This window comes from Stegostoma tigrinum, chromosome 21, assembly GCF_030684315.1.
Source record: "Stegostoma tigrinum isolate sSteTig4 chromosome 21, sSteTig4.hap1, whole genome shotgun sequence".
NCBI classification, from domain to species: domain Eukaryota; kingdom Metazoa; phylum Chordata; class Chondrichthyes; order Orectolobiformes; family Stegostomatidae; genus Stegostoma; species Stegostoma tigrinum.
Genome location: NC_081374.1, coordinates 43,677,506 through 43,702,014, shown reverse-complemented (window position 1 = coordinate 43,702,014; position 24,509 = coordinate 43,677,506). Strand labels below are relative to the sequence as shown.

The window sequence follows — 24,509 nt, the reverse complement described above, 5'->3', positions numbered from 1 at the left end:
GTGTCAGCAACTAGTTTCTTAGCAACCACTGGCCATTTTTTATAACTTTTTAAACCAACAAATCAACTGGAAATCAGGGGTTGAAAAGTTTGAATGTAGTGGTTTGGAAACAGGCATGCCAATATATTCGGGTTGTCAGGCCATTGTAGATCTGAGATTACTGTTTTCAGTGCTGAATTACTGCTGCTGTATGGATAGAATACCCAGTGGCAAAAATCCAGTACTATAACAGAAGATCACAATTTTTCAACCAATTCATTAGAAATTGAAGGAACATTTTCTGCTGGTCTAAACCTGAAAAGAGACCTAGGGCCTTTTGACCAGTGGCATTTTCAACCCCTGGAAAGCCTTCATATACCCTCCTGACATTATTCTTTGTTATGTCATGGTATGTCCAGGTTGTCTGTGCTGCTCCCCTTAACCTTGAGAACAAATCTGGGCTGAAACCTTCATCTCCTGGTCAGACTTCAGGCAGTGTGTGCTATGAACGCAATGGGGTAAGATTGGATTTTGTCTTTCCAGGTAATAAATGATCTTCAGGTAGGTCACCCATAAAGGCACTTGAGTTTAGGCATGCATGCATCAGCCAGATTGTTTGTTTTTAAATTAGATGGCTCCTACATTGTGGATAACCTCCTATGCACCAATGAAATTACATTCCCCGGTAATGTTTTGGTCCGTAACTGTTCTAGGCTTGATGTGTGCTAGATTTGGGCTCTTGTCAGTTGGGTAGTGCTAGGAAAATACTCCAATGTGGATTAACGTTTAAGCAGTTTAGCTTTTTCCAAACTCTGAAACTTCAGTCTTTTTAAAATTGATGTACGTAATGACTCAATTTGTTTGAAAAAGCATGGAAATATGCAAATATGCCTTTGAGCTCTCAGCTAGATTCTACCACTGCAGAAACAGTGGTTTGAAGTTACATTCCTCCGGTGTATGTGTTGTGCATGCTTTCTAAGTCATTTCGAAGATTTTTCACTTTTTTTCAAATTGTTTAATATAAATGCTTATTTCAGCCCCTGAAAAATCTCAATTCTTAGTCATACCTGCATTGATTTCCAGCAACTTTACCTGTAGATGGAGCTTTGACATCAAACTCCCCAAGGTGTGACTGTGTTCTGATTTAAAGGAAGAAATATTTGTTTTTTGAGAAGTCTTTCATAAAACATCAAAAGGACCAACCCTGGATACTGAAGATGAACTTGGGTGATGACATCTGACTTTATTTTCACATGAAAATATGTGCTGCTACTATCACAGTGGTGTGTTTCATTCATTTGTGCTGAGATGCCTTCTGCCTTCAGTTATCAGGCAGTTTTTTTATGGCTTAAGCTGTTGCTTATGAAGTACACAAGACATGGCAATAGCAACTTTTTAATTTTTCCTTTTTAAGCCGTGGTGAAGGTTCAAAGAGTGGACCTTCCACGGCATAGTATAATTCTGTTTGACTCCTCTGAGTTTAAGAGCAAGGCTAGAAAAATCTGCTGTCTTCTCATTTTGAAGGGCTTCCCATGAGAAACCATTTCAAAAGTGTATTTTGAAAGGATTTTCGGTTGCCAAGTGAATGGTTGGCTTCTAGAAACTTTCAGGTTAATTTAAATCCTGACCTCCTTGGAGCACGCTAATATTTCTTGTTCTGATCCTAAGTGACACATGCCTCTTGTTCTAGCTGTCAAAGGCAGACTTAGTGGTTGCAAACTGTTTAATGGTGAGATAACAAGGTGTAGAGCTGGATGAACACAGAAGGCCAAGCAGCATCAGAGGAGCAGGAAGGCTGATGTTTTGGGCTTGAACTTTTCTTCAGAAATGGTGGCTTGCTTTTATAATCAATTCAAGTTGTCTGCTGAAGATCTGTATTATCTATGTTAATCTTGGCTAGACATGATCTCTTGTTCAGTGACATCTCTGAATAAAATTAGCGATTTGTATTAAAATGTTTAATTTTGCTATATGCATATTGCATAACCTGAATTGAATTCTGTGTAGTCTCATCACTTTTTGTCATGTGATAAAATAGTTTCTGGGTCTGAAGGACTCATTGAAACAAAATTTCAACACCTTGGAATACTGTGGTTTCAAGTTTGGAGATGCATAAACAATCTGACTGCAAGTTGAAGTTATTGCATGTTGCTGTAATTTAGTTTTGATCAGGAGAGAGCTACTGGAACATTGTATTGACTGAAGCGGTGTATTTGGAAAATACTTTGTTCATTATAGGATTTAATATTTTACCCTTGAATTTCCTGACCCTTCACCTTGGAAATGGGAAATTAATTAGTTGGTCTGCAGTATTTGATTACTGGCTATTCATCAATGAATTTATTTTGCAACGCAAATAACTTGACTACCTTAATTTTTGTCATAGGCATTTGGTAATTCTCCTTGAATGCCTTGGCATTTTCTGGTTACCTGTTTATGCATAATCCTCCACGTATATCATGAAAAAGTCTAACCAATTCCAAGACTCAATTCACTTGAGTATATTTTCATTAAATCATTCCTTTTCCAAATGAGTTCTGCCCAGGCACTTGTTGATATTCCTGTAAACAAGCCACCAGCATTGCATTCAGTTTGTGTTTTGTTTGTTTCAGATTTGATTTTCACTTGACTTTGTGACAGTTGTTTGCTGAAACCCAGTTTCAAAACTTAATTCCAAACTTCTTGGGTGTAACTTAATTTTGTAGCTCTGTGATGTGCTGGAGGGAGGAGTAAAAGTGGAAAAATTTTGCAAAGGAGGACTTTGTTCTGGTGTTGAGGATTGTGATTGAAGCAGGATTTTCTTTGTGGATTTCTTGGGACAATCCAATTACAAAGGCTGTAAATTTTTGGTTTGGGCAAAATTTCCTGGGGCTTTTTATTATTTGCACCTAGGGGCAAATTGGGCCAGTTTTGCTTTTGTTTCCCCAAAAGAAAAACATGATCCTGATTGAGTGCAATCTCTAGAGCAGGTGACCATTTCTCTTTGCCTTTTGCACTAGCTTCAGAGCAGGCTGCTTCTATTTCCTAACTCTGCAATTTGTGTAAGTATCATTTTGAGGATTGCCATAATATCCATGTGATCTTGTGTAGAAGGTCCCCAGTAACTAATTCCCACATTGGTAATTGAGTATGAAACTAGTTGTTTTGTTTTTGCCTTTATTTGTGCCTCTTCCATAGTTACCTTGATGCTGTTCTTAACAGTTGATACAAATGCACAATAGTAGTATGACCAACCAGGGCTACATATATGGAAACTGACTGGGAATGTCGCACACCAATAACATGCAATCAAATGATCAAAGCTGTTCAGTCCTTCACATCTGCTCTCAAATGGTGGATGCCTTTGGGTCAGGAGTGACCTCAATGAATAGTCTTATCAATTTTTAAACTGAGAATTTGGGTACCAAAGAGGAAGAGCAGTCTTTAGCCAGAAGGACCAAAAAAAAAATGCTTGGTTCTTACTGTCTGACATTCTCAACTGGTATTCAGTTTCAATATATTAGACATTGTCACAAAACTGCTATAGCCTTTGCTGACACTGGATATGTCTTGGTAACACCCTGCTGAAATGCTAAAGAATTTGTACCATGGACAAGATGTGCTTCCAAGTTGCTGTAGTTCAGTTAGCACATTGGCATTTATCTGCTGAAAAATAGCTGTGGTATTTCCTAGTCTAAGAAGTCCTGGACAAATTGAATCTGTATCAAACTGTCATATCATTTAGCCTTGTCTTATTCAGAAGTAAAGTTCTGTTGGCTCTATTGAGCAGCATTTATTCATCAATAGCCTACTAAGTGTTTGCTTTGGGGTTCCAAAAGGACATCTCGACTGTAGATATCATTACAGACTGGGTCCAAACACGAAAAGAAGATCTGAATTCTCAGTTGAGGTGAGAGTGCTGCTTTTGGCTGTTTTGGAGGTAGAATGTCTGTCTCTGAATCTGCCAGGCAGTGTAGTCAAGCCCAGCCACCCTTTTTTTTTTGTTAGCTGCTTCATCAATGACCTGTCCCAACTCGTTCCAAAGAGGGCAATGCTCAGTTATTGCTTGGTTCTGTTAGATTTGCAAATCTATGGATTACAGTGCATCTTGTGTCAGCTTGCTGAAAAACCTCAATTGTGTTTGGGTTTCATCTGACAACTGTGAAAGTAACATGTACCATAGAAAAAACTTTTAAGTACTTCCCATGTATTCACTGTCATTGACATCTTTTTATTTCTTTACTATCGTCATCCTAGTGATCAGCCTGGCTGACTTTTAAATTAAACTCGGTATGCAGAGGAATCAGTTTGGCTACAAGAGGTAGGTCAGAGACGAGGTATTCTGTGCAAAGAAGCTCACTACCTGACTTCCCAAAGTCTTTCCTGCATCTGGAAGTGATCAGGTCAGTGTTAATAATGGCCAGGCCAATATTTATTACCCATCCTTACTTGCACTTCACGAGCTACTGGTGAGGCACTGCCTCAGATCTGTACCTACATCACAAGGACAAATGCGTAAATGTGATGGAATACTCCCCATTGCTTGAATGGGTACTGATCCAGCAGTTTGCACCATCTAGGATAAAACAACCTGCTTCTTTGGCACCCCATCCACTGCCTTGTAAGCACTCACTCATTCAGCCACCAGTATGCAGTGGCAATGGGGCTTACTTCTCAAAGATACTTGTTCAACTTTATTCAGCAACCTTTTTCAAACTGTGAACTCCACTGCCTTAGGACAAGTTGAATCATTTAGCAAGTCAACCACACTTAAGCTGGGCATCATTCTGACTTAAAAATACACCGTGTTGCTTCACCATTGACACCATCTCCATTTCAAATTGGAGAACCCTTCACTTTGAACAAGCAAACATTTCTAGACTTGCCCACTCTCCTTCAGAATCTTTGTTTCTATAAGATCACCCTTATTTTTCTTTTCAATAGGTGCTGGCCCAACCTGTTCAACCTTCCTCCTCAAAAGGATCTCTTCATTCTTGGGAATCTGCCTCCTCAATCTTGTCTGACCTGCATCCAATGCAAAGTATAATCCCTCTTTCCTAGAGTATGATTATGCAGTGCTCCCACGTACAAAGAACAGAAGATTTCAAATGTCCTTTACAACTGTAGCAAGGTTCCTGCTTTCATTCTCTATCCCCCTTTGATTTTTTTTTTTAAAAACCCAGCATTCCTTTTGCCTTCCTCATTACTTGATTTGCCTGTATGCAGACTTGGTTATGTGTACTCCTCATGTACTTTATCAGACACCTTTTGCACACCAAGGTTTAGTCTTGTTTTGTGAAGAGGATAGCCTGCTTTCCTGCCTGTCTTTTATATTATCTATCACTTCTTGTTCATTAACAAGATTAAGTGAAATAACCTCATTTCTGCCGTTATCCTGAATGGAGAAAGAGTTACCTCTGTCGCTTTTATAAACCAAGTATTTACTTGAGCCAAGGGTAATTTCAGGTTACAACTAATACATTCTACCTAATGGTTTTTTACTATTCTTGGGGTCTGTTTATTTTCTTTGCGTAGAAGACATGCAGAATGCACACTCAGAACCTGCCCCCACCATTTCCTGAGATGACAAGGCATAGAGCTGGATGAACATAGCAGGCCAAGCAGTATCAGAGGAGCAGGAAAGCTGATGTTTCAAGCCTAGACCCTCCTTCAGTATTTCTGAAGAAGGGTCTGGGTCCAAAAAGTCAGCTTTCCTGCTCCTCTGCTGCTTGGCCTGTTGTGTTCATCCAGCTCTACGCCTTGTCTCAGTAGGAACTGCAGATGCTGAAGAATCTATCTCCCACAACACCCTTGTTTCCCAAACTTAATACTTGCCCTGCTCTGTGGGGCTAACATTTATTTCGGCTACTCTTACTTTCCCTTTCTTGATTTTGTTTCTTACGCCTCCTAATTTTGCTTGTTAAATTTAATTGTCCTTTGCTGTTTTTTAATTCCCCAATCATTAGGCCTACTCATCTTTGCATCATTGTATTCCACTTTTTTGATCTTCACTTCTTTCATTAACCTTCAGTAATCTAAACAGTAAATGTATTATCCTTCTGTTAGTGAGTTTTGAGAAGATTTGTAGCTCAGGTTGAGTTTCTGGATGTGAGTTTGCTTGCTGAGCTGGAAGGTTAGTTTTCAGACGTTTTGTCATCATTCTAAGTAACATCAGTGAGCCTCCGAAGCACTGGTGTTATGTCCCACTTTCTATTTATCTGGTTAGGTTTCCTTGGGTTGGTGATGTCCTTTCCTGTTCTTTTTCTCAGGACATCACCAACCCAAGGAAACCTAACCAGATTAATAGAAAGCGGGACATAACACCAGCACTTCACCGGAGGCTCACTGTTAGAATGATGACGAAACGTCTGAAAACTAACCTTCCAGCTCAGCTAGCAAACTCACGTCCAGATTATCCCTCTGTTTTATCCTCAATGGAGTATGTTTTAGTTTTTTTTTGAGACCTGAAATATCTCCTTTTTTTAAATGTCTGCTGTTACTGCTTAATGTTTTAACCTATTTTCCAAACCTTTGGAACCATTTCTGTCCTCTTACTTGTGTAACTGCCTGTATGCAAGCTTGAGGCACTAGTTTCAGATCTGAGTTTGTTTCCCTTAACCTGAGAGTGAAATTCTGCATGTTAAGATAACTCTGCCTTGGATAATTCTTTATTACGTGATCAATAATTCCTGCACATTTCACATTACTGCGTCCCTTGTTGGTTTCGGAACTTGTACAGGTTTTACCATGAGAACTAGGGATGCAAAGTGAGTACTAACCATGCCATTGGCATCTGCATCCATCAAGCAAAAGAAAGCATGTTGTTGCCCTGACCCATTGTCAAATTGTCTAGACACTTAAAATGATGTGATTGCTAACTTTTCAACTCCTGCAAGATGTCTGTAGACAGTTACTTGGAAGGTAGATATACTTAAACACTGCAACCCCAGCTCTGTTTTTATGCAGCTTGAGAATAACATTTTAGCATGCTTCACCTGGAACCTTTAGTAATCTAAGCAATAAATGTATTAGAATTTTTGAGATGTTATCCTCTTCCTGCTGCTTCACCAATAATGGATGAGTAGGTCCATCTCTTCATGGAAATCATAACACTGGAAGCAATGTGGTGATACAGTGTTGCATGCTTATGAAATAAGTAGTTTGTGAAGCTCTTTGAGCCTGCTTTGTTCAGTAAAGTTTCAATTTTTGTTTCAAACTCTCTCCTCTGCTACCTCCCCTGCATATCCCACTAGAACTCCACATCCTCCTCCCCACACTTAACCCTGTTTTCTCATGTGAGAAGAATCAATCCTTCTTAGTCTTAGAAGTACTGAATGCTCCCCAGTATCATCTGCAATTTGATGGTATGGTGCTCTAGAGCAGGATGTTTTGGTTTATTTATGCACTGAATAAGTATTCAGTGAATTTATTCACCTATTGCAGTGGCAAAGGGTTAGAGAATAAACTGGGTAGAAATTTAATCTTGGCAACAGGTGGTGGTCACCTGGCTGGAGATGTCTTGTCTTGTTCGCCCTGTGTTGCTTTTGAAGAGTTAAATTCCTTCTCTGGGGAAATATCACATTTTCCTCTGGATTTAAGGATGTCCATGAGCCTCCTGTCCTTGGTTCAATTGGGGAAGAGCACCACCTCTCCCTCCAAACATGCCTTTTCAGGGAGCTTTAAATTCTGTCCTACATATTTCCTTGTGATGTCAAATATTCAAGTTATTCAGGTACAACGCAGTTGGTCAGAGTGAAAGAGTATTGAATCTGGCAGATTATGTCCAGTTAATGTATCTCCGGGAAACTCTGAATGTAGTGTGCATTTGGAGGTGTTTTAAGGGTGCTAATCCTTCATATTCCTGTCCCATATACCGATCCTGTGGGTGAGCTGCTCCAGGTACTGAGGTTCAAGGTTGTGAGATAGCCTTAGCCTTAACTTCTGTCATCCATGGAAATGTTCTTGGTCCTCCAAGTAAGTCCCTATACCACCGTTAAAGATTTGGAAGGCCTGGTGTACAGAACTGCACTGTCCTTATGTACATTGAAGCTTTGTTGGCATTGTGACCATTAGGGTTAGAAATTGTACCCTGCTGTCACTTAACTGAGTGCTCTAGTAAACATTTTCTACCAAACATTTTTTGCTTGTCTATATTCCAAAAGCCCCCTTATATCCTGGTAGTGGAATTAAAATGAGACTTTTTAAAAAACATTAATTGAAATTTCTCACTCCATTTTGTGGAATGATTTTAATTTTGTTCAGTCAGCGCCAAAGTTGTACATTTTTGTTATCCCATTTGTCTGTGACATTTCAAACTTAATAGTTCCAAGGGGATTTGGCAGCTAGTGCTCTGTGACCATGTTGAAGGAAGAGTTGGCATTATATTACTGTCTTCTGTTCAGGAGAGGTCTGGAACAATGGTGAAAAATTTGTTTTATTAATCCCTAAGTCATTAAATGCAGTTATGCATTTTTGTGGAATTTAAAATAGAAACGTAAATAGGCCCATCAAGTCTACTCTGCTGTCCAGCGTGATCATGGCTGATCAATGCGGTGCTCTCGCATTTAGTTGTTAGTCTTCAATGTTTTGGTCTTAACAGATTCCTGTGTGGCTGAAAATCCCACATGGTCACCACCTTGTTGTAAGAAATTCCTCCTCCTCTGCCATAAAGAGGCTTATCCTTAGACACAAGCCCTTTTGTGACTTGTCATTTGAGAACATCTTTCCTAAACTACCCTGTCAGAATTTTATAGGTTTGTGAAATTTCTTTCTTCTAAACTCCAATGAATGTATTCCTTACTGATCTAGTGTCTCCCTGGACATAAGTCTACCATCCCAAGAATCGGTCTGTAAGCTGTCTTTGCACTCCTTCAATTGGTGGAACATGTACCCTTTAATAAGGAAACCAAAGCCATGCACAATATTTTAGATGTGGTTTTCACAATGCCCTGTAAGGTTGCAGCAAACCATTTCTGCTCTTGTATTCTAATCTCATCACTATGAAGGCCAACATAACCCAAGGCTCTCTTTTTTTTTTTTAAAAGACCAGGTTTACTGGTATCTAGCCACGAGTACAAGAGACCTGCCTTTGTTATTTATGTTCACAATGTGGTTTTGTGGTCTTGTAGATCTTGAAATTTCTTGAGCCTTCTTACTTTGGGTGGACCAAAAGTCCTGCTAGTCTAGTCTTTAGCAGCTGTTTTACTCACATGAAGTTTTGCTGGGGGGACAAATACAAAATAGCTTGCTTTTTATTGAATCATGATTAATCTGGACTTCTTTTAAACAGTTGCTTGAAGGTACGTGGTTTATTTGAGGATTTATAGTTTGAGTTCCCTGAGGGTAAGGAACCCAGTGTTCAAGGAGAATGCCTTCCCATCTGAACACTACATTTATTTCTGGCACGTTTTTTGGAGGTTTCTCCCCTTCCCCTGGGCTAACAGGCACTATCTGGTTTGGCTAGGCAAGCTGAGAGGTTGATTCATGACAGATGACGACAACACCTCCCCAGTCACGAGCCACTTCAGCGCTCTCTCTCTCTCTCCCTGGATGACACATCCATCCTGGGCCACCTACACTGCCACTGCGATGCCACCCAGAAACTGGAGGAGCAGCATCTCACATTCCACCTTAGAATTCTACAACCCAAGGGTCTTAATGTGGACTTTACTAGCTTCACAATCTCCCCACCCTGACCACCACCACCTAAGACCAGGCTGCACTTTTATCCCTCCTTTTGACCTGTCAGTCTTCTCGCCCATCTATCTGCTGCACTATCCACCTTCTTCCCCCTCCCCCCATTTCAGAGGAAGGGCCCAGACTGGAAATGTCAGCTTTCCTGCTCCTCTGCTGCTTGGCCTGCTATGTTCCTCCAGCTCCACACCACCTTATCTGAGAGAGAAGAGGAATCCTTGCAGACAGCATCACTCTTGTTTTCTTATGCTGTTTCTTTACCTAGGTGGTTGGGTGAGATTCTCCCAGACATCATGTAAACTTATGGAAATTAACTTTGAACAGCGCAGATGCATCTTTCCTCCTCCTTAGTCTGCATCTCTGGTGTATGGGGGATTGCACTCTGCCAATACGAAGTCATTGGTTACTTGACCATTTGTTTCTATTGGTTTTCTTATCTCTTTATTGCTTTGGTAGACTACTACCAGTTTTCTCCTTAATTTAGCTAAACAGCAATAATATTTGCCTTCAAGGTACTATCTTGCCCTTGACCTGAATTAACACTTTTCCTCCTAGTACTAGTTTGCTTTTGAGACATAGTATTTTATAAGGGAACTGGTTATCGTCTAAAGTTTGTAAAATGATTAGTGTTCACAGTAAGCCCAAGTATATATGGGAAACTGAGGAATTTTTTAACTGTATAGCTACAGAATGTTGACTCCGGTTAATGCCTCTTTCTGCACAGCTGTTTTTTCCTTAGTTGGACACTTGCATGTTGAAGGATATATTTGGTAGTCTGTTGTAAGGAAAGCTGTTGGCTTTGTTAATAATGGGACAATTGTCCAACCCATTTATCCTCAACCCTATGTAAGCACCTTACTGTGCATACCAGCTTGTAGCAGTCCACAGCAACAAAAGATTTTGGAGATTGTGTTTGGCTGCATTTGTTTAATGTAGTGACTGAAGGTAATAAGCCTGTTTGGACTCAAGTTCTGCTTAAACTTTCTGTCCCTTTTCATTCAAAAATAAAACTTGAAATGTTGTACGTACTCTGGGAATTTAAGTTTGAAGCAAAAAAAACTTTAGTAATGAGACTGTCTGCTGCCTGCAAACAGTTGACTGCTTATCTGAATCGCTCTGCACAACTTATTTTGTAATCTTCATGAAATTCACAAAGCCTGTGCTGTTTTGGTGATATGGATGGTGAGGTTATCTATATTTTAAAGACAAACTGTTTCAGCAGTGACAGATGCACTCTTTAGTTCAATGCTACAGAGTGCTTTTTTGTGCATCAGGGAAAGGTCATTTTGAAATGCTTCTGGCTCACTTGAGAGAAGTGATCATTACTGTTGTCTATTTAAGTCTTTTTTTTGAAGGTTCCTAATACCCCTCAGCTGAACTCTATTGACAATAGAAGTGCAACTTTTTTTGGAGTTTGAATAGTCTGTTCTCAGTTGGGCAACAGGTGGGGTGCTATTTTGGACCTTAGACTTGGGGGTGGAGGGGCAGTAGAAGGGAATGATTCTGGTTCCCTTTTTCTGACTTGTTTCAGGCAGCTAGTAGATATTGGTTTTTGTGGCTAACTTGAATGCAGATGTGAAGATAAACAAGGTAGTTTCCATCCTCAGCCATGTATAAACTTGTTTGTTTTGCACCTGTTTGAAAATCTAACTTTGCAAGATGGGTAAAATACTAAATGTTGTCCTGTACTCAATTTCCACTGCAGTGTTCCAAATCTGAAGCATGACTTTTTTTCTTAAAAGTAGATTCCTACTTGTGCAACTCAAATTAGCTTTTCTATCCTATTTCCCCTGGCTAGCTAGAGGAATGTTGTATTGTTTCATGGAGAAGCCATCAAAATGGTTTTAAAGTTGGGCACCTGGGGCAGAATTGAATCACAATATGCAGTTTATGCAGCAGGATCTATGCAATAGTAATTGGTATTATATGCAATTTTTAAAAAGGTGAAAAATTTACAATGTGCTGCAGAGGTTTCTATGGCTGCAAGTTGTGAATTTGACCCAGTATATGTACTATCAATCTGTTAAATCATTTGTAAGGCTAACATTGAAGAATGATTTAGGAGTATATGAATAATTATATACAATCTCCAACTGCACCAGTTGTATTTGGCTTTCATGGCATATAAATTTTCTTTGTAGAAACTTGGCATTTCTGCTCTTCTCTAGCTTAAACATTTTAGCAGGAAGCTGGTGGTACATTACTGGACATGCAGATTTAAAGGAAGATTGTACTTAACTACAATAAAATATTTAAGGTAAACTATATTTAAAAGCTAACATTTTTGTTTGATGGTTTAGGAAGTATTCTATCTGACATACACACCTGAAGATGTTGATGGAAATGTCCAACTTGAAACAGGAGATAAAGTTTCTTTCTCCATGGAAACAAACAAACAGTATGTATGGCTGCCTTTTGTTAATTCTTAGTTTACCATGCTTTGACTGTACTGTTTTGCTTTGCAATAAAACAGTTTGAAGGCCTGATGAAACTATTTATCTGAATAGATGACTTTTTTGAGCATGCTAGCAAATTAACTGAAGTTCTTACGGACCAAGTAATTAAACTAAACTGCACTTTCCAGCAGTAGCATGCTAGCAAAATCCACAATTAAATTCTGTAACAAAAATCTTGAAGCTGGCTAATCTTGTTTATTAGTGAGGGCATTTTAATTTCTGACATTTGTACAACAGGGGCAAGTGTTAAAGTTGACTTTTTTTTCTTCTAAACTACTGGCTCTAGTCTGTCATGTTTACACACTTCTGTACTACAGCAATTTGTTTAAATGTTTCTTTCGATTTAAAAGATGACTCCCTGACATTTTGAAGAGTTTGAGCACTGTGTACATAATTAATTTGACTTGACCGTTGTGCAATTTTTAAATAACAATATTCACAGCCGGTGCTGACCTTGCAATTTGAAGATCTAAATTCACTGAGGTTGATTAGTTGGAAGTTACCAATTCTTTTATCTAAAGTGGTTGCGTTGGTCCAAGGAGGTGTTAACCCTGCAGTCCAGAAAAATTAAAGTGAATTTGAATTTGGAATTAACAATGTTTAGTTGAGCCTGAAACCTCTCCTAATTCATTTATCCAGTTTGTGCTTGTGTTAACCTGATTTCAACCAGGGGAGTCTACAGTGTTGTTGCTGTTGACTTTCTTTAAATCTGCTGACTGGGTGCTACTGAAAGTATATGCACATGTGAATGGGAATGAGGTAGAATAATCTGAGGTCCAAACTGATATCAGGATTGGGGAGTTATTGCTTGATGTATCATACAAAGTAACTTAACAAATGTGACCATTGACTAAAACTTTAAGTTCACCCTGCCATTGAGCAGGTGAATTTGCATCACTACCCCTCCTGAAAAATGCTTGTGCTAACATTTAAGCTTTGAGACAATCCCAACCTCAAGAATTATTTTTTGTTTCATCTTGTCAGTCTGAAATGTTGTTACTTCATGCTCCAAAACACTCCCAGGAGCGCTTCTGTTCTAATTTGCACCTGTCGATTATAATTGGTATCAATTTGTAGCAATCTTCAACATTTTCACAAGAGCTCCAGATGCCCCTCCAAAAGCTACCAGCTTGGCTTTCAACTTTCAGCACTGCCTTCACCTGCCTTTTATGACAAAAGTATCATGTTCATGCCTGCACATTGTACTTCTCCAAACCCCTGAGAAGCATTATCTGTCTTTTTTTAAAAATTGTTATTCCCTTCAAGGTGGTTCTGTTTTGCTGACTCAACATCTCCAATTTCTGTGTGAATTTGCAAACAAAAGTTTGCTGCCATCCATATGTTTCTGGGATAATGGAAAACTATCACTCGACTGTCATTTTTTAGGAACTTTTATGATTTCTGGAAGGGCCTTGATACATAAAGGCATACTGTTTTTAAATTCATCCATGTACCCAAGACAGGCCCTTTCAAACAATGCTTCAGTTATGAACCATTTAATATTTCAATAAATACAGTAAAAGTCAGTGCAGTCAAGTTAATTTAAGCTAAACTCACTGGCCCCCTTATGGCACATAGCTTCAAAAAAAATTGAGTCTCCAGTTTATGCTATAGAAACTAGTTGTTTTTAAAAAAAAACTTAACCTTTCAAATATTGCTTAAAAGTTCAACACAACAAAAGTGCATCTTAAGACTGTTACTGTAACACCAAACTAAAATCACTTTAGTTACTGCTTTTATCACTGGTAACATTATAATTTAAAATGAAAAATATATTTCCTGAATGCGCATTGTCTTTTTTTTTAAGTAGACATTTAGTTCTCCTTGAATAGGGGATTTGTGATTATTAGCTCACATTGTTTTACTACATCTGTTCTTTTCCTTTCCAAACCTGATAAGACTTCTCCAAGTTGAGACCTTTCCCTTTTGGAGGCAGCTGCTCCTCTAGCAGAAATAAGGCATTTCCTTCCATCTTCATTTTTAACACCTCATATTAGGAACTGCCTTTACTGAGAATCTGATAACACTGTGAAGCTGGATGAACACAGCAGATCAAGTAGCAACAAAGAAGCAGAAAAGTTCAACGTTTCGTCAACCCTTCTTCAGAAATGGGGGTGGGGAAGGGGATTCTGAAATAGGGAGGCTGGGAGGTGGATAGAAGATGGATAAAGGAGATGATCGGGTGAGAGGAGACAAGTCAGGAGGGGTTAGAGCTTGTGAAGGTGAATGTAGCTGGGGAGTTAGGGAGGGGATCGGCCCATCCAGGGAGGATGGACAGGTCGAGGAGGTGGGATGGGGGTGGGGCTTTAGGTGGGAGGAATGGTTAGGGAGGCGGGAACCATCTGGGCTGGTTTTGGGATATGCTCGGGGATGGAAATTTTGAAGCTTGTGAAGTCCACATTGATACCCTTGGTCCACAGGGTTCCCAAGCAAAATGAGATGCTGTTCCTGCATCTTTTGGGTGGAGACATTGTGGCAATGCAGGAGGCCCAGGATGGACATGTTGTCTGAGGGGTTTGGGGGGGGGGCGGGGCGGCGGTGGTGGCGGTGTGGCGTGGAAGAAGAGAATTGAAATGGTTCCCGACTGAGGTGTAGTTGTTTGTTACGAACTGAGCGTGGGTGTTCGCAAAGTGATCTCAAGCCTCTGCTTGGTTTCTTCAATGTAGAAGGGGCTGCAACGGGCACAGTGTATACAGTATATCACATTAACAAATGTGCAGGTGAACGTCTGTTTGATGCGAAAAGACTTTGGGCCAGAGATGGGGTTGATGGTGGGTTGGGGGGGGTGGTGGTAGGAAAGACGTATAGGGGAAGGTGGAGCACTTGCTGCGGTTACAGGGAAAAGTGCTGGGGTGGTCGTGGCTGGAGGGGAGTGTGGAGTGGACAAGGGAGTCATGAAGAGAGTGGTCCCTCTGGAAAGCACAAGGGTGGGGTCAGATTGCAGATGGCAGAAATGTTGAAGGATGATGTGTTGGATTTGGAAGTTGGTGGGGTGGTATGTGAGGATGAGGGGGATTCTGTTTTGGTTATTGCAGATAGGGAGTGTGAGGGATGAGTTGCAGGTGACAAGGTTGAGGGCATTTTCTATCACTGTGGAGGGGAAGTTGCAGTTCTTGAAAGAAAAGAGGACATCGGGGATGTTTGGGAGGGGAATGCCTCATCTTGGGAGCGGATGCGGTGGAGGCGAAGGAATTGGGAACAGGGAATGGCCTTTTTCTAGCAGGATGATGGCTGGGCCGAGGTGTATTCTAGGTAGTTGTGGGAGTCGTTAGTTTTAAAATGGATATCGGTTTCCAGGTGGGTGCCAGAGATGTGGAGACCAGTCCAGGAAGGAGGGAGAGGTGTCAGATGTTCCATGTAAACTTAAGGTTGGGGTGGAAGGTTTTGAAGTGGATGAACTGTTTGAGCCTCGTGGGAACATGAGGTGGTGCCAAAATGTAACGAAGGAAGAGATGGGGGATAGGGCCGGTGTATCTTTGGAAGAGGGACTGTTGCACGTACCCTGCAAAGAGGCAGGCATAGCTTGAACCCATGCAGGTACCCATCGCCACCCCCTTTTGTCTATAGGAAGTGGGAGGAATTGAAGGAGTGGGAGGGTGAGGATGAGTTCAACCAAGTGGTTGAGGGTGGCGACCACCACCCCCAAAACTCCTTGGTGACATGTCCATTCTGGGCCTCCTGTATTGCCACAATGTTGCCACCCAAAAGATGTGGGAACAGCATCTCCTATTCCACTTGGGGACCCTGCAGACCAAGGGTGTCACTGTGGGCTTCAAAATCTCCCCTCCCCTAACCACTTCACAAAACCAGCCCAGCTAGTCACTGCCTCCCTAACCATTCCTCCACCTCAAGCCCTACCCACTAACCTCATCCCACCTCCTTGAACTGTCCATCCTCCCTGGACTGACTTATTCCCTAACTCCCCACCTACATTCACCTTCACTGCCTCTAACCCCACCTCTTTGACCTGTCTGTCTCCTCTCACCTTATCTCCTTTTATCCATCTTCTATCCGCCTCCCCGTCTCCCTATTTATTTCAGAATCCTCTTCCATTCCCCCATTTCTGAAGAAGCATTTTGACCCGAAACATCAAACTTTCCTGCTCCTCTGATGCTACTTGACCTGCTGTGTTCATCCAACTTCACACCATGTTATCCCATTTTTAACACACATTGGCTTTTCTAATCTGAGTGCTTAAACTCAGTTGTGTTCCTGTGCAATTGAACCACAGATCTTGCGCTCTTGCAGAGTTTCCTAGCACATCTTAAACCTGTCTATCCCCATTGGGATGTGAGTTACCTTAGCTTTGTATCCAGGTTTTAAAAAATTGTTTGCTCCTTTTCCTTAACCCTTTGTGGAGTTAAATTGACAATAGGCAATGGGTGCAGGAGTAGGCCATTCAGCCCTTCAAGCCAGGACCACAATTGATAGATTGTGATCAGAAATATTTTGAACCTTGCTGGTAAAATATTTCAACCTCTGGCTATCAAACCATCTAGGCTTGCTGGTTCTGACTGGTCAATCACGTGAACCCTTTGATTTAACTTTTAAGGATAGTGTCAGAATGATTTTTTAAAACTCAATCATTTTTATTTTAGAGCTCTGGCCAAATGGTCCCCCAGAACAAAATGGCTTTTCTCCTAGATTGGAGCAATATATGTTAGTAAAGCATTTGAATTGCCAAAACCTCTGGTTTCCAGTGACTAAAATGCAGGCCAGTTGAATTTTATTGTGAAGCTGTTTTGCTAAATGTGACCTGAAATTCTTATTATGCTAATCCACAACAACAAACCATTTAACATTATAGTTTTAATATCTTTATTTAGTTTACGACTGCCCTAAATATCAAACCAATCAGAAGTTTGTGCTTAATTTTGCGACTACTTTGTCAGAAATTACTGTGCACTTTTTCAAAAAAAAATCATCCAGCAAAATGCAGAAATAACAAGTAGAGCTGGATGAACACAGCAGGCCAAGCAGCCTCATGAGTAGGAAAGCTGATGTTTTGGGCTGAGACCCTTAAAAGCAAGGGGTATGGGGGTTCTGAAATAAATAGGGAGACGTGGGGAGCTGGATAGAGGACGATAAAGGAGAAGATAAGTGGAGAAGAGACAGACAAGTTAGAGGTGGGGATGGAGCCGGTAAAGGTGAGTGTAGTTGGAGAGGAGAGAGGTCAGTCCAGGGAGGATGGGCAGGTCAAGGGGGCGGCATGAAGCTAGTAGCTAGATTTGGCGGGGGGGGGTGGTGCGGCGGGTCGGTGGGGAGGGGGGGTGCGGGTGGGCGGCTGGTCGGGGTGTGGGGGGAGGATAGGTTGGAGGGAGGCAGGGATGAGCTGGGCTGCTTTTGGGATTTGGTGGGGGGAGGGGAGATTTTGAAGCTTGAAGTCCACATTGATACCCTTGAGCTGCAGGGTTCCCAAGCAGAATAAGAGTTGCTGTTCCTGCAACCTTCGGGTGGCATCATTGTGGCACTGCAGGAGGCCCATGATGGACATGTCATCTGAGCAATGGTTGGGGGAGTTGAAATAGTTCACGACTGGGAGGTGCAGTTGTTTAGTGCGAACCGAGCATAGGTGTTCTGCAAAGTGGTCCCCAAGCCGCCGCTTGGTTTCCCCAGTGTAGAGGAGGTGCCAACAAGAACAACGGATGCAGTATACCACATTGGCAGAAAGTGTTCTTGGGGTCTAGGATGGGAGTGAGGTCTAGGGGTAGGTGTAGCCCTTCCTGCAGTTGCAGGGAAAAGTGTTGGATGTGGTGGGGTTGGAGGAGAGTGTGGAATGGACAAGGGATTCCTGGTGAGAGTGGTCCCCCTGGAAGGCAAGTAATGGTGGGGGAGGGAAAAATGTCTTTTGGTGGGGTCAGATTTCAGATGGCAGAAGTGTCGGGTAATGACGCGTTGGATCCGGAGGTTGGTGGAGTGGTACGTGAGGATGAGGGGATTCTGTTTTGGTTGTTATTGCTGGGAGGGGGTGTGAGGGATGAGTTGTGGGAAATGCGGGAGACATGGTCGTGGGCGTTCTTGACCACGGGCGGGGGTTGCAGGGGATTTCCGCTCCTTGAAAAATGAGGACATCTGAGATGTATGGGAGTGGAATGCCTCATCCTGGGAGCAGATGTGGCAGAGGTGAAGGAATTGGGAATAGGGGATGGTTTGTTTTTTTTTGCAGGAAGCTGGGAATAGGGGATTTTTTTTTTTGCAGGAAGCTGGGTGGGAAGAGGTGTATTCTAGGTAGCTGTGGGAGTCAGAGTCACGGGCTTAAAATGGATATTGGTTTCCAGGTGGGTGCCAGAGAGGTCCAGGAAGGAGGGAGAGGTGTCAGAGATGGTCCAGGTGTACTTAAGGTTGGGCTGGAAGGTGTTGAAGTGGATAAACTGTTCAAGCTCCTTGTGGGAGAACGTGGCAGCACCAATACAGTCATCAATGTAACAGGAAGAGGCGGGGGTTTAGGCCAGTGTAGGTACAAAAGAGGGATTGTTCCACATACCCTACAAGGAGGCAGGCGTAGTTTGGGCCCATGCACATAACCCATGGCCACCCCCTTTGTTTGTAGGAAGTGGGAGGAATTGAGAGGCTGTGGTTGAGGACGGGTTTGGCGAAACTGAGGGCCTTTAGACCATCTGTATGGGGAATGCAGGTGTATAGGGACTGGACTACTCTCTCCAGGACTCCCTCCAGCCCCACCACACCGGCACTTTTTCCCTGCAACTGCAGGAAGTGCTACACCTGCCCCTAAACCTCACCCACATCCCAGGCCCCAAAAACACTTTCCACATCAAGCAGATGTTCACCTGCACATCTACTAATGTGATATACTGCGTCTGCTGTACCCGTTGTGGCCTCCTCTACATCGGGGAAACCAAGCGGAGGCTTGGGGACTGCTTTGCAGAACACCTCCGCTCGGTTTGCACTAAACAACTGCACCTCGCAGTCGTGAACCATTTCAACTCCCCCACCCATTCCTCAGACGTCATGTCCATCCTGGGCCTCCTGCAGTGCCACAACGATGCTACCCGAAGGTTGCAGGAACAGCACCTCATATTCCGCTTGGGAACCCTGCAGCCCAAGGGTATCAATGTGGACTTCACAAGCTTCAAAATTTCTCCCCACCTGACCTATCCTTCCTCTCTCCCCCATTTCCTACCTATTAACCTCATCCCACCCCCTGGACTGACCTCTATCCTCCCTACCTCCCCACCTCTTTGACCTGTCTGTCTTCTATCCACCTCCCCTCCCCCTCCTCTCTCTCTATATATCTATTTCAAAATCCCCACCCGCCCCCTCCCTCCCCAATTGCCGTTTTGGGCTGAGGCCCTTGCTCAGAAACCTTCCTGCTCCTCTGCTTGGCCTGTTGTGTTCATCTAGCTCTGCACCTTGTTATCTCAGATTCTGCAGTTGCTGCTATCACATCCAGCAAAATGCAGTTTATTCTTGATTACCTTAAATGCATTTTAAACTTCATTAATTAGCCAGAAATTACTGAAATTTGAGCATGTTGAATGTCTTCAGAGTCGAGGTTTACTTTTCAACTTGGTCCGTCTACTGTCCCTTCTTCAAAAAAGTTATGATTCTAGAAAATGTCCATTATTTTAGTTGGTGCCAGTATCTGCAGGATGGTTATAAATTGTTTTACTCAGTTTTACTTCTGTCAATTGCACTTGTGCTGGTTGACTGTTAGTCACGCTACTGTATATCTGCTTGGGTGCTCTAGCATTAACTGCACATGCTTTTATTTCTTAGTACTGGTGCTGTAAATGCTCACAACATTGTACTGGTGAAGAAGAAACAGGGTCGGTGTCAAGGTGTAGTTTGTGCCATGAAGGTATGTGTCTACTTTAGAAGATCCATTATCTTGAGGTAGTAACAGTTGATAGCTGGAAAGCTGATAAACCTTCATTGGAATGAAGGTGAGCGTTTGACTATATTTAAAATCAGATGTGTAATAGTGGTGGAATTTGAGTTGATTGTAGATTTCAAAGCGAAGGTGCATGATCAGTTGAACTTTTAAAATTTGCAAAATAATGACCTCTTACATTAACACAACTGGAAATCTGAGATTGCTGGAGGAAAAAACCTGGCAGCATCTCTTAGAAAAATGGTTAATGTTTCAAGTCCAGTGACACTTCAGATCCTCTCATCTGCTTCTCAGTTTCTGCCTTGCTGTTTTTGAGAAACTCATTACTTGCTGAATTGAGGTAGTTCTGAAGTGTTCTAGTTCTGAGTTAATAGTGCCTAATGTAAAGCTACACTATGTGCCTTCCTGATCTTGACTTGGACTACGTTATCAAAATTATGAACTTTGTCCCAGCCCTAATATCAGTCTTTTGGCCTCTGAAAGAAATGATTATCTGTGCCAAAGAAGTGACTAGAATTACCATGTCACTAAATTTGTATTTTTTTTAAAAAAGACTTTTCTTAAAAATCTGATCTAATGTGGAAAATTGGACATCAGTAATGGTGTGTAGTTGGTCTAAAAAGAAAGATAGCATGTTTTGTTCAGCCTTGTTTTTTAAGCTTTTATTTCAGATCGGAGTGGCTCCATTAGCAATATTACACCTTTTTATCAATTCAGTGTTATATTTGTGCCTTAAGCCTAAAGTTACCTGCATAGATGTAGAAATATATCTTGTAAATCAAATAATTATGTTAACTGTTCATTGATCTTTTAAAGGAAGCATTTGGATTCATTGAACGAGGTGACCTTGTAAAAGAGATCTTCTTCCACTATAGTGAATTCAAGGGAAATTTGGAGACCTTGCAGCCAGGCGATGATGTGGAATTTACTATTAAAGAAAGAAATGTAAGCAATATCATGCCCAGTGGGGGCACAGGAAATCTAATTTGTTTTAAGACGCATTTAATGTGAAGAAGGCAAGAAGCTGAGCAACTTCATGTATTTGTGGTATCTTCTACAGTAACACCTATTGTATCCACACAGCTGAGTTTGACAATGTCCAGGATTTGAACAAATGATTTGCAGGGCATAAGTTTACCCCCCACCTTTACCTGAACTGGGTTGTTGATACCTGGAGAATATTTTCAGGTGTTCTGTAGCCTCGACCACATGCCGGAAATTAGAAGGTACATCAGAAGTATAATACTGAGCAGTGCATTACATTACGACTGGTTCAATCCTTAGACCTGCAGGAACCAGTGAGTCGTCTTCTACAGCTGAACAGTTTACTGAGGAGTTAGCATTCTTTCCTTTCTGTTGAGAGTTAGGTTGCAATGGTATGAAATAACTGTTCAGTTTGAACAATTGAACTTAGTTGCCTGCAATTGTGCACATAACTAACTTTTTATTTTTGAGAATGTGAACCTGTTTAGAATTTTTAATGTTCTGCAGGGCAGTTACTTTAAAATTTTGTTTTTAGTTTTATGCTGTCAAAAAACAAGCTTCAACTTGATAGTCGATAGCCAGCGACTTTTCCCCAGGGCAGAATTGACTGCCATGAAGGGTCATAGTTTTAAGGTGTTAGGAGGAAGGCATAGAGGAGATGTCAGAGGGAGGTTCTTCACTCAGTTGAGCACATGGAATAGTTTACCAGTGGTAGTCGTGGAAGCTGAGTCATTAGTGACATTTAAGCGACTGCTAGACATGCACATGGACAGCAGTGAATTGAGGGGAATGTAGGTTAGGTTATTCTAATTTTGGATTAGGATTATTCCATGGCACAACACCGTGGGCCGAAGGGCCTGTACTGTACTGTACTTTTCTATGTTCTAGTGACAAAATGTGAATATCTGACTTTTGATAGCCATGCTTTACATTTCAATATGTATCCAGTTTTCTTTTGGAGCTGCTTACGGGCCGTTTATTCTACAACCAAATTTTTATTTATTGTGTATCTGGCTTCTATTTTCAGCTGTTGGGGACTGAGTTTACAAGAATAACTGACCTAGTCCCCTGAACCTTTTTCTTTTAAATCTGGCAGCATAGCCATGTATGTCTGACCACCATGTGCAAGAATAATAGTGACTATTTGGCTAGTGGAAAACGCCACCCTGTTTTGATGTAGCTTGGCGTTGTACATGGAGACGCTGCAATCCCCATCCTAGAATTGCTTGGGAAACTGTTCCTTTTGGAAACCCTGGAACCCCCAATATGCATTAAAATTGGAAACTTGGATTGAGTAACTATATATTTTACTTTAAAGTTAGAGTTAAGCCCAGAGTTTAACTTCAAAATAAGTGCTAAACTGATGCCATACTCATCTCTTGCATCTCCCACACTACACTGTTGTGACTATTTACTCCACAAGGTCCTGATGCTCTGCTGAGAGCATCTCCGTGTCTGTTATAAAAGTACTTAACAAAATTGAAGTATGTCACTGCATTTCTGAAGCAGACGTGGGCAAAACTTGCTTTAAGAAACCTGGAGCTCCCTCCTTTGGTTTTAAAAAAAAATTAGGGCCCGAGTGGTAATCTGCACAAGATTATCATGCTTCAGAAAATCTGAAGCAATATTTTGTTTTTGAGTAGGAAACTTCTAAAATAGCTGATTTAATGAAAACACACAAGCATGCAGTCTAGTAACTGTAGGCCTGCTTTCTCTCTAGGGAAAAGAAGTTGCAACTGAAGTGAAACTGTTACCCCAAGGAACTGTTATATTTGAAGATGTTAGTATTGAACAATTTGATGGAACTGTCACCAAAGTTATTCCAAAAGTATCCAGTAAAACCCAGGTAAATAACCTACTGCAGACTTTTTGTATGTGGTTATTGGAAAGCTGTGTAAAGTTCTGTCAACAACACTACGTTTTTTTGCTTGAGAATTTGACTACTTTGCATGCAGATTGAATAACCCGCAAGAACAATTATTCCTGTCTAGTGGCAGAAGATTGACCAATTAGTCATTTTGCCATTATCTGCATTGATCATAAAACATGCTGTAAAGTAATGGACAAACCCATAGTGGGAATTTTGCACAGCATGGTTAAAATTTCTATTTTAAATTCTGCTTGAATTGCGTGGACACAAGTTAGAAAGGTTAGACATTGAAGAATTCCTATTTTTAAAAAAAAATCAGTCAGAATGGTGAAGGTGTTGAATATTAAATGGAGCAAACATGCTTAATGGTCTTGAATGCGTACCTATTTAATGATTTAAGCAATCAGTCTAAAATTAATCATGGTTGCTTTTGTAGCAGCCTTACTGGCTGTTGGTTTGATTTTTGACTTGACTATTGAGTTTGCTGGGTACTTAATGTTAGTTATAGCAAATGGGAGCTTTGGTTTGGCTGTTACAAAGTTGTACATAAATTATTCAATGGCTGTTTAAGACAGTTCTGGTGTAACCACTTAGATTTTGAATACTATGTTATGGGAACCATGTAACTGAAATTACATGGCTTATTTAATGCTTGGTATCCTTGACTAAACAGTAGTCTCCTCTCAATGGCTAATGCTATTCTGGGATGGGAAGTGTGCACGGTTCTTTCAGACTCAGGATCTTGCAGTATTTATCTGACTAATTAAAAGACCCATTTAGCAAAAGCAGGTGAATTGTGCTGTAAGAATCAATGCATCAGTGTTTTACATGTGATGTACAAGTGGAGTAAACTGAAACATCGGTGCTTCTGTTATCAATATACCACTTTAGGTGGAGAAGAACCTGCACTGTCATTTAGGGTTTGATTTTTGCCTTGGAGCTTGGACTTCTGGAAATTCTGATTTCAAAGTTGTATGATCCATTAATCTTGCTGCTTTTATTTGCAGACTGACCCCTTGCCAGGACGTATCAAGGTAAACTTTGCCATTTCCAAAGAACTTCCCTTTGGAGATAAGGACACACGATCTAAAGTGACACTCTTAGAAGGTGACCATGTCAGGTTTAATATCTCCACTGATCGACGTGACAAACTGGAACGTGCTACAAATATTGAAATTCTAACAGATTCTTTTGAGTTGACTGGAGAAACCAGAGAAATGGTAAGCTGGTTGCCTTTAACCTTTTTTGTAAATAACTGGATATAACAGTGCCTTGCTCAGATGTGGCTATAAATCTTGACTTTCCAGTCATTAGTAATTTCAGAAAATGATACAAGGCTGTTAAGGTTCACATGACAGATGTGGAAATAAGGGTGGGAATAAAGAATATGGTTTGGAGGATAATGCTTATTAATGAATGACTAATGGTGCCTAAAGATCAGTGAAAATCTGCATTTTTGAATTTGTTTTCCTGCAGATTTATAAATAATTCTTTCCTTTTTTAGGGTGTAATTGCTGCCATGAGAGATGGGTTTGGTTTCATTAAATGTGTAGATCGCGATGCTCGAATGTTCTTCCACTTTAGTGAGATCATGGATTGCCTCCAGCTTCACATCTCAGATGAAGTTGAGTTCACAGTTGTCCCAGTAAGTCTTTCAATTTATGTAACTTAATATAAATTGAATAAATTTATTTAA

At 41.1% G+C, this 24,509-nt stretch overlaps 1 protein-coding gene across 5 annotated transcripts in view; it reads left to right on the top strand.

Annotated features, from left to right (window-relative positions):
• The window catches only part of csde1 (cold shock domain containing E1, RNA-binding), an 88,663-nt gene that overhangs the window by 29,158 nt on the left and 34,996 nt on the right, over positions 1–24,509 (top strand). For 4 of the 5 annotated variants that reach the window (XM_059653477.1, XM_059653475.1, XM_059653476.1 and 1 more), the window contains 7 exons: positions 399–497; positions 11,952–12,049; positions 19,845–19,926; positions 20,776–20,904; positions 22,664–22,789; positions 23,821–24,033; positions 24,318–24,458. In XM_059653477.1, coding sequence (XP_059509460.1) covers positions 399–497; positions 11,952–12,049; positions 19,845–19,926; positions 20,776–20,904; positions 22,664–22,789; positions 23,821–24,033; positions 24,318–24,458 — 888 coding nt within the window. The remainder of the gene's footprint in view (positions 1–398; positions 498–11,951; positions 12,050–19,844; positions 19,927–20,775; positions 20,905–22,663; positions 22,790–23,820; positions 24,034–24,317; positions 24,459–24,509) is intronic. The other variant, XM_048553157.1, reaches the window with a different exon arrangement.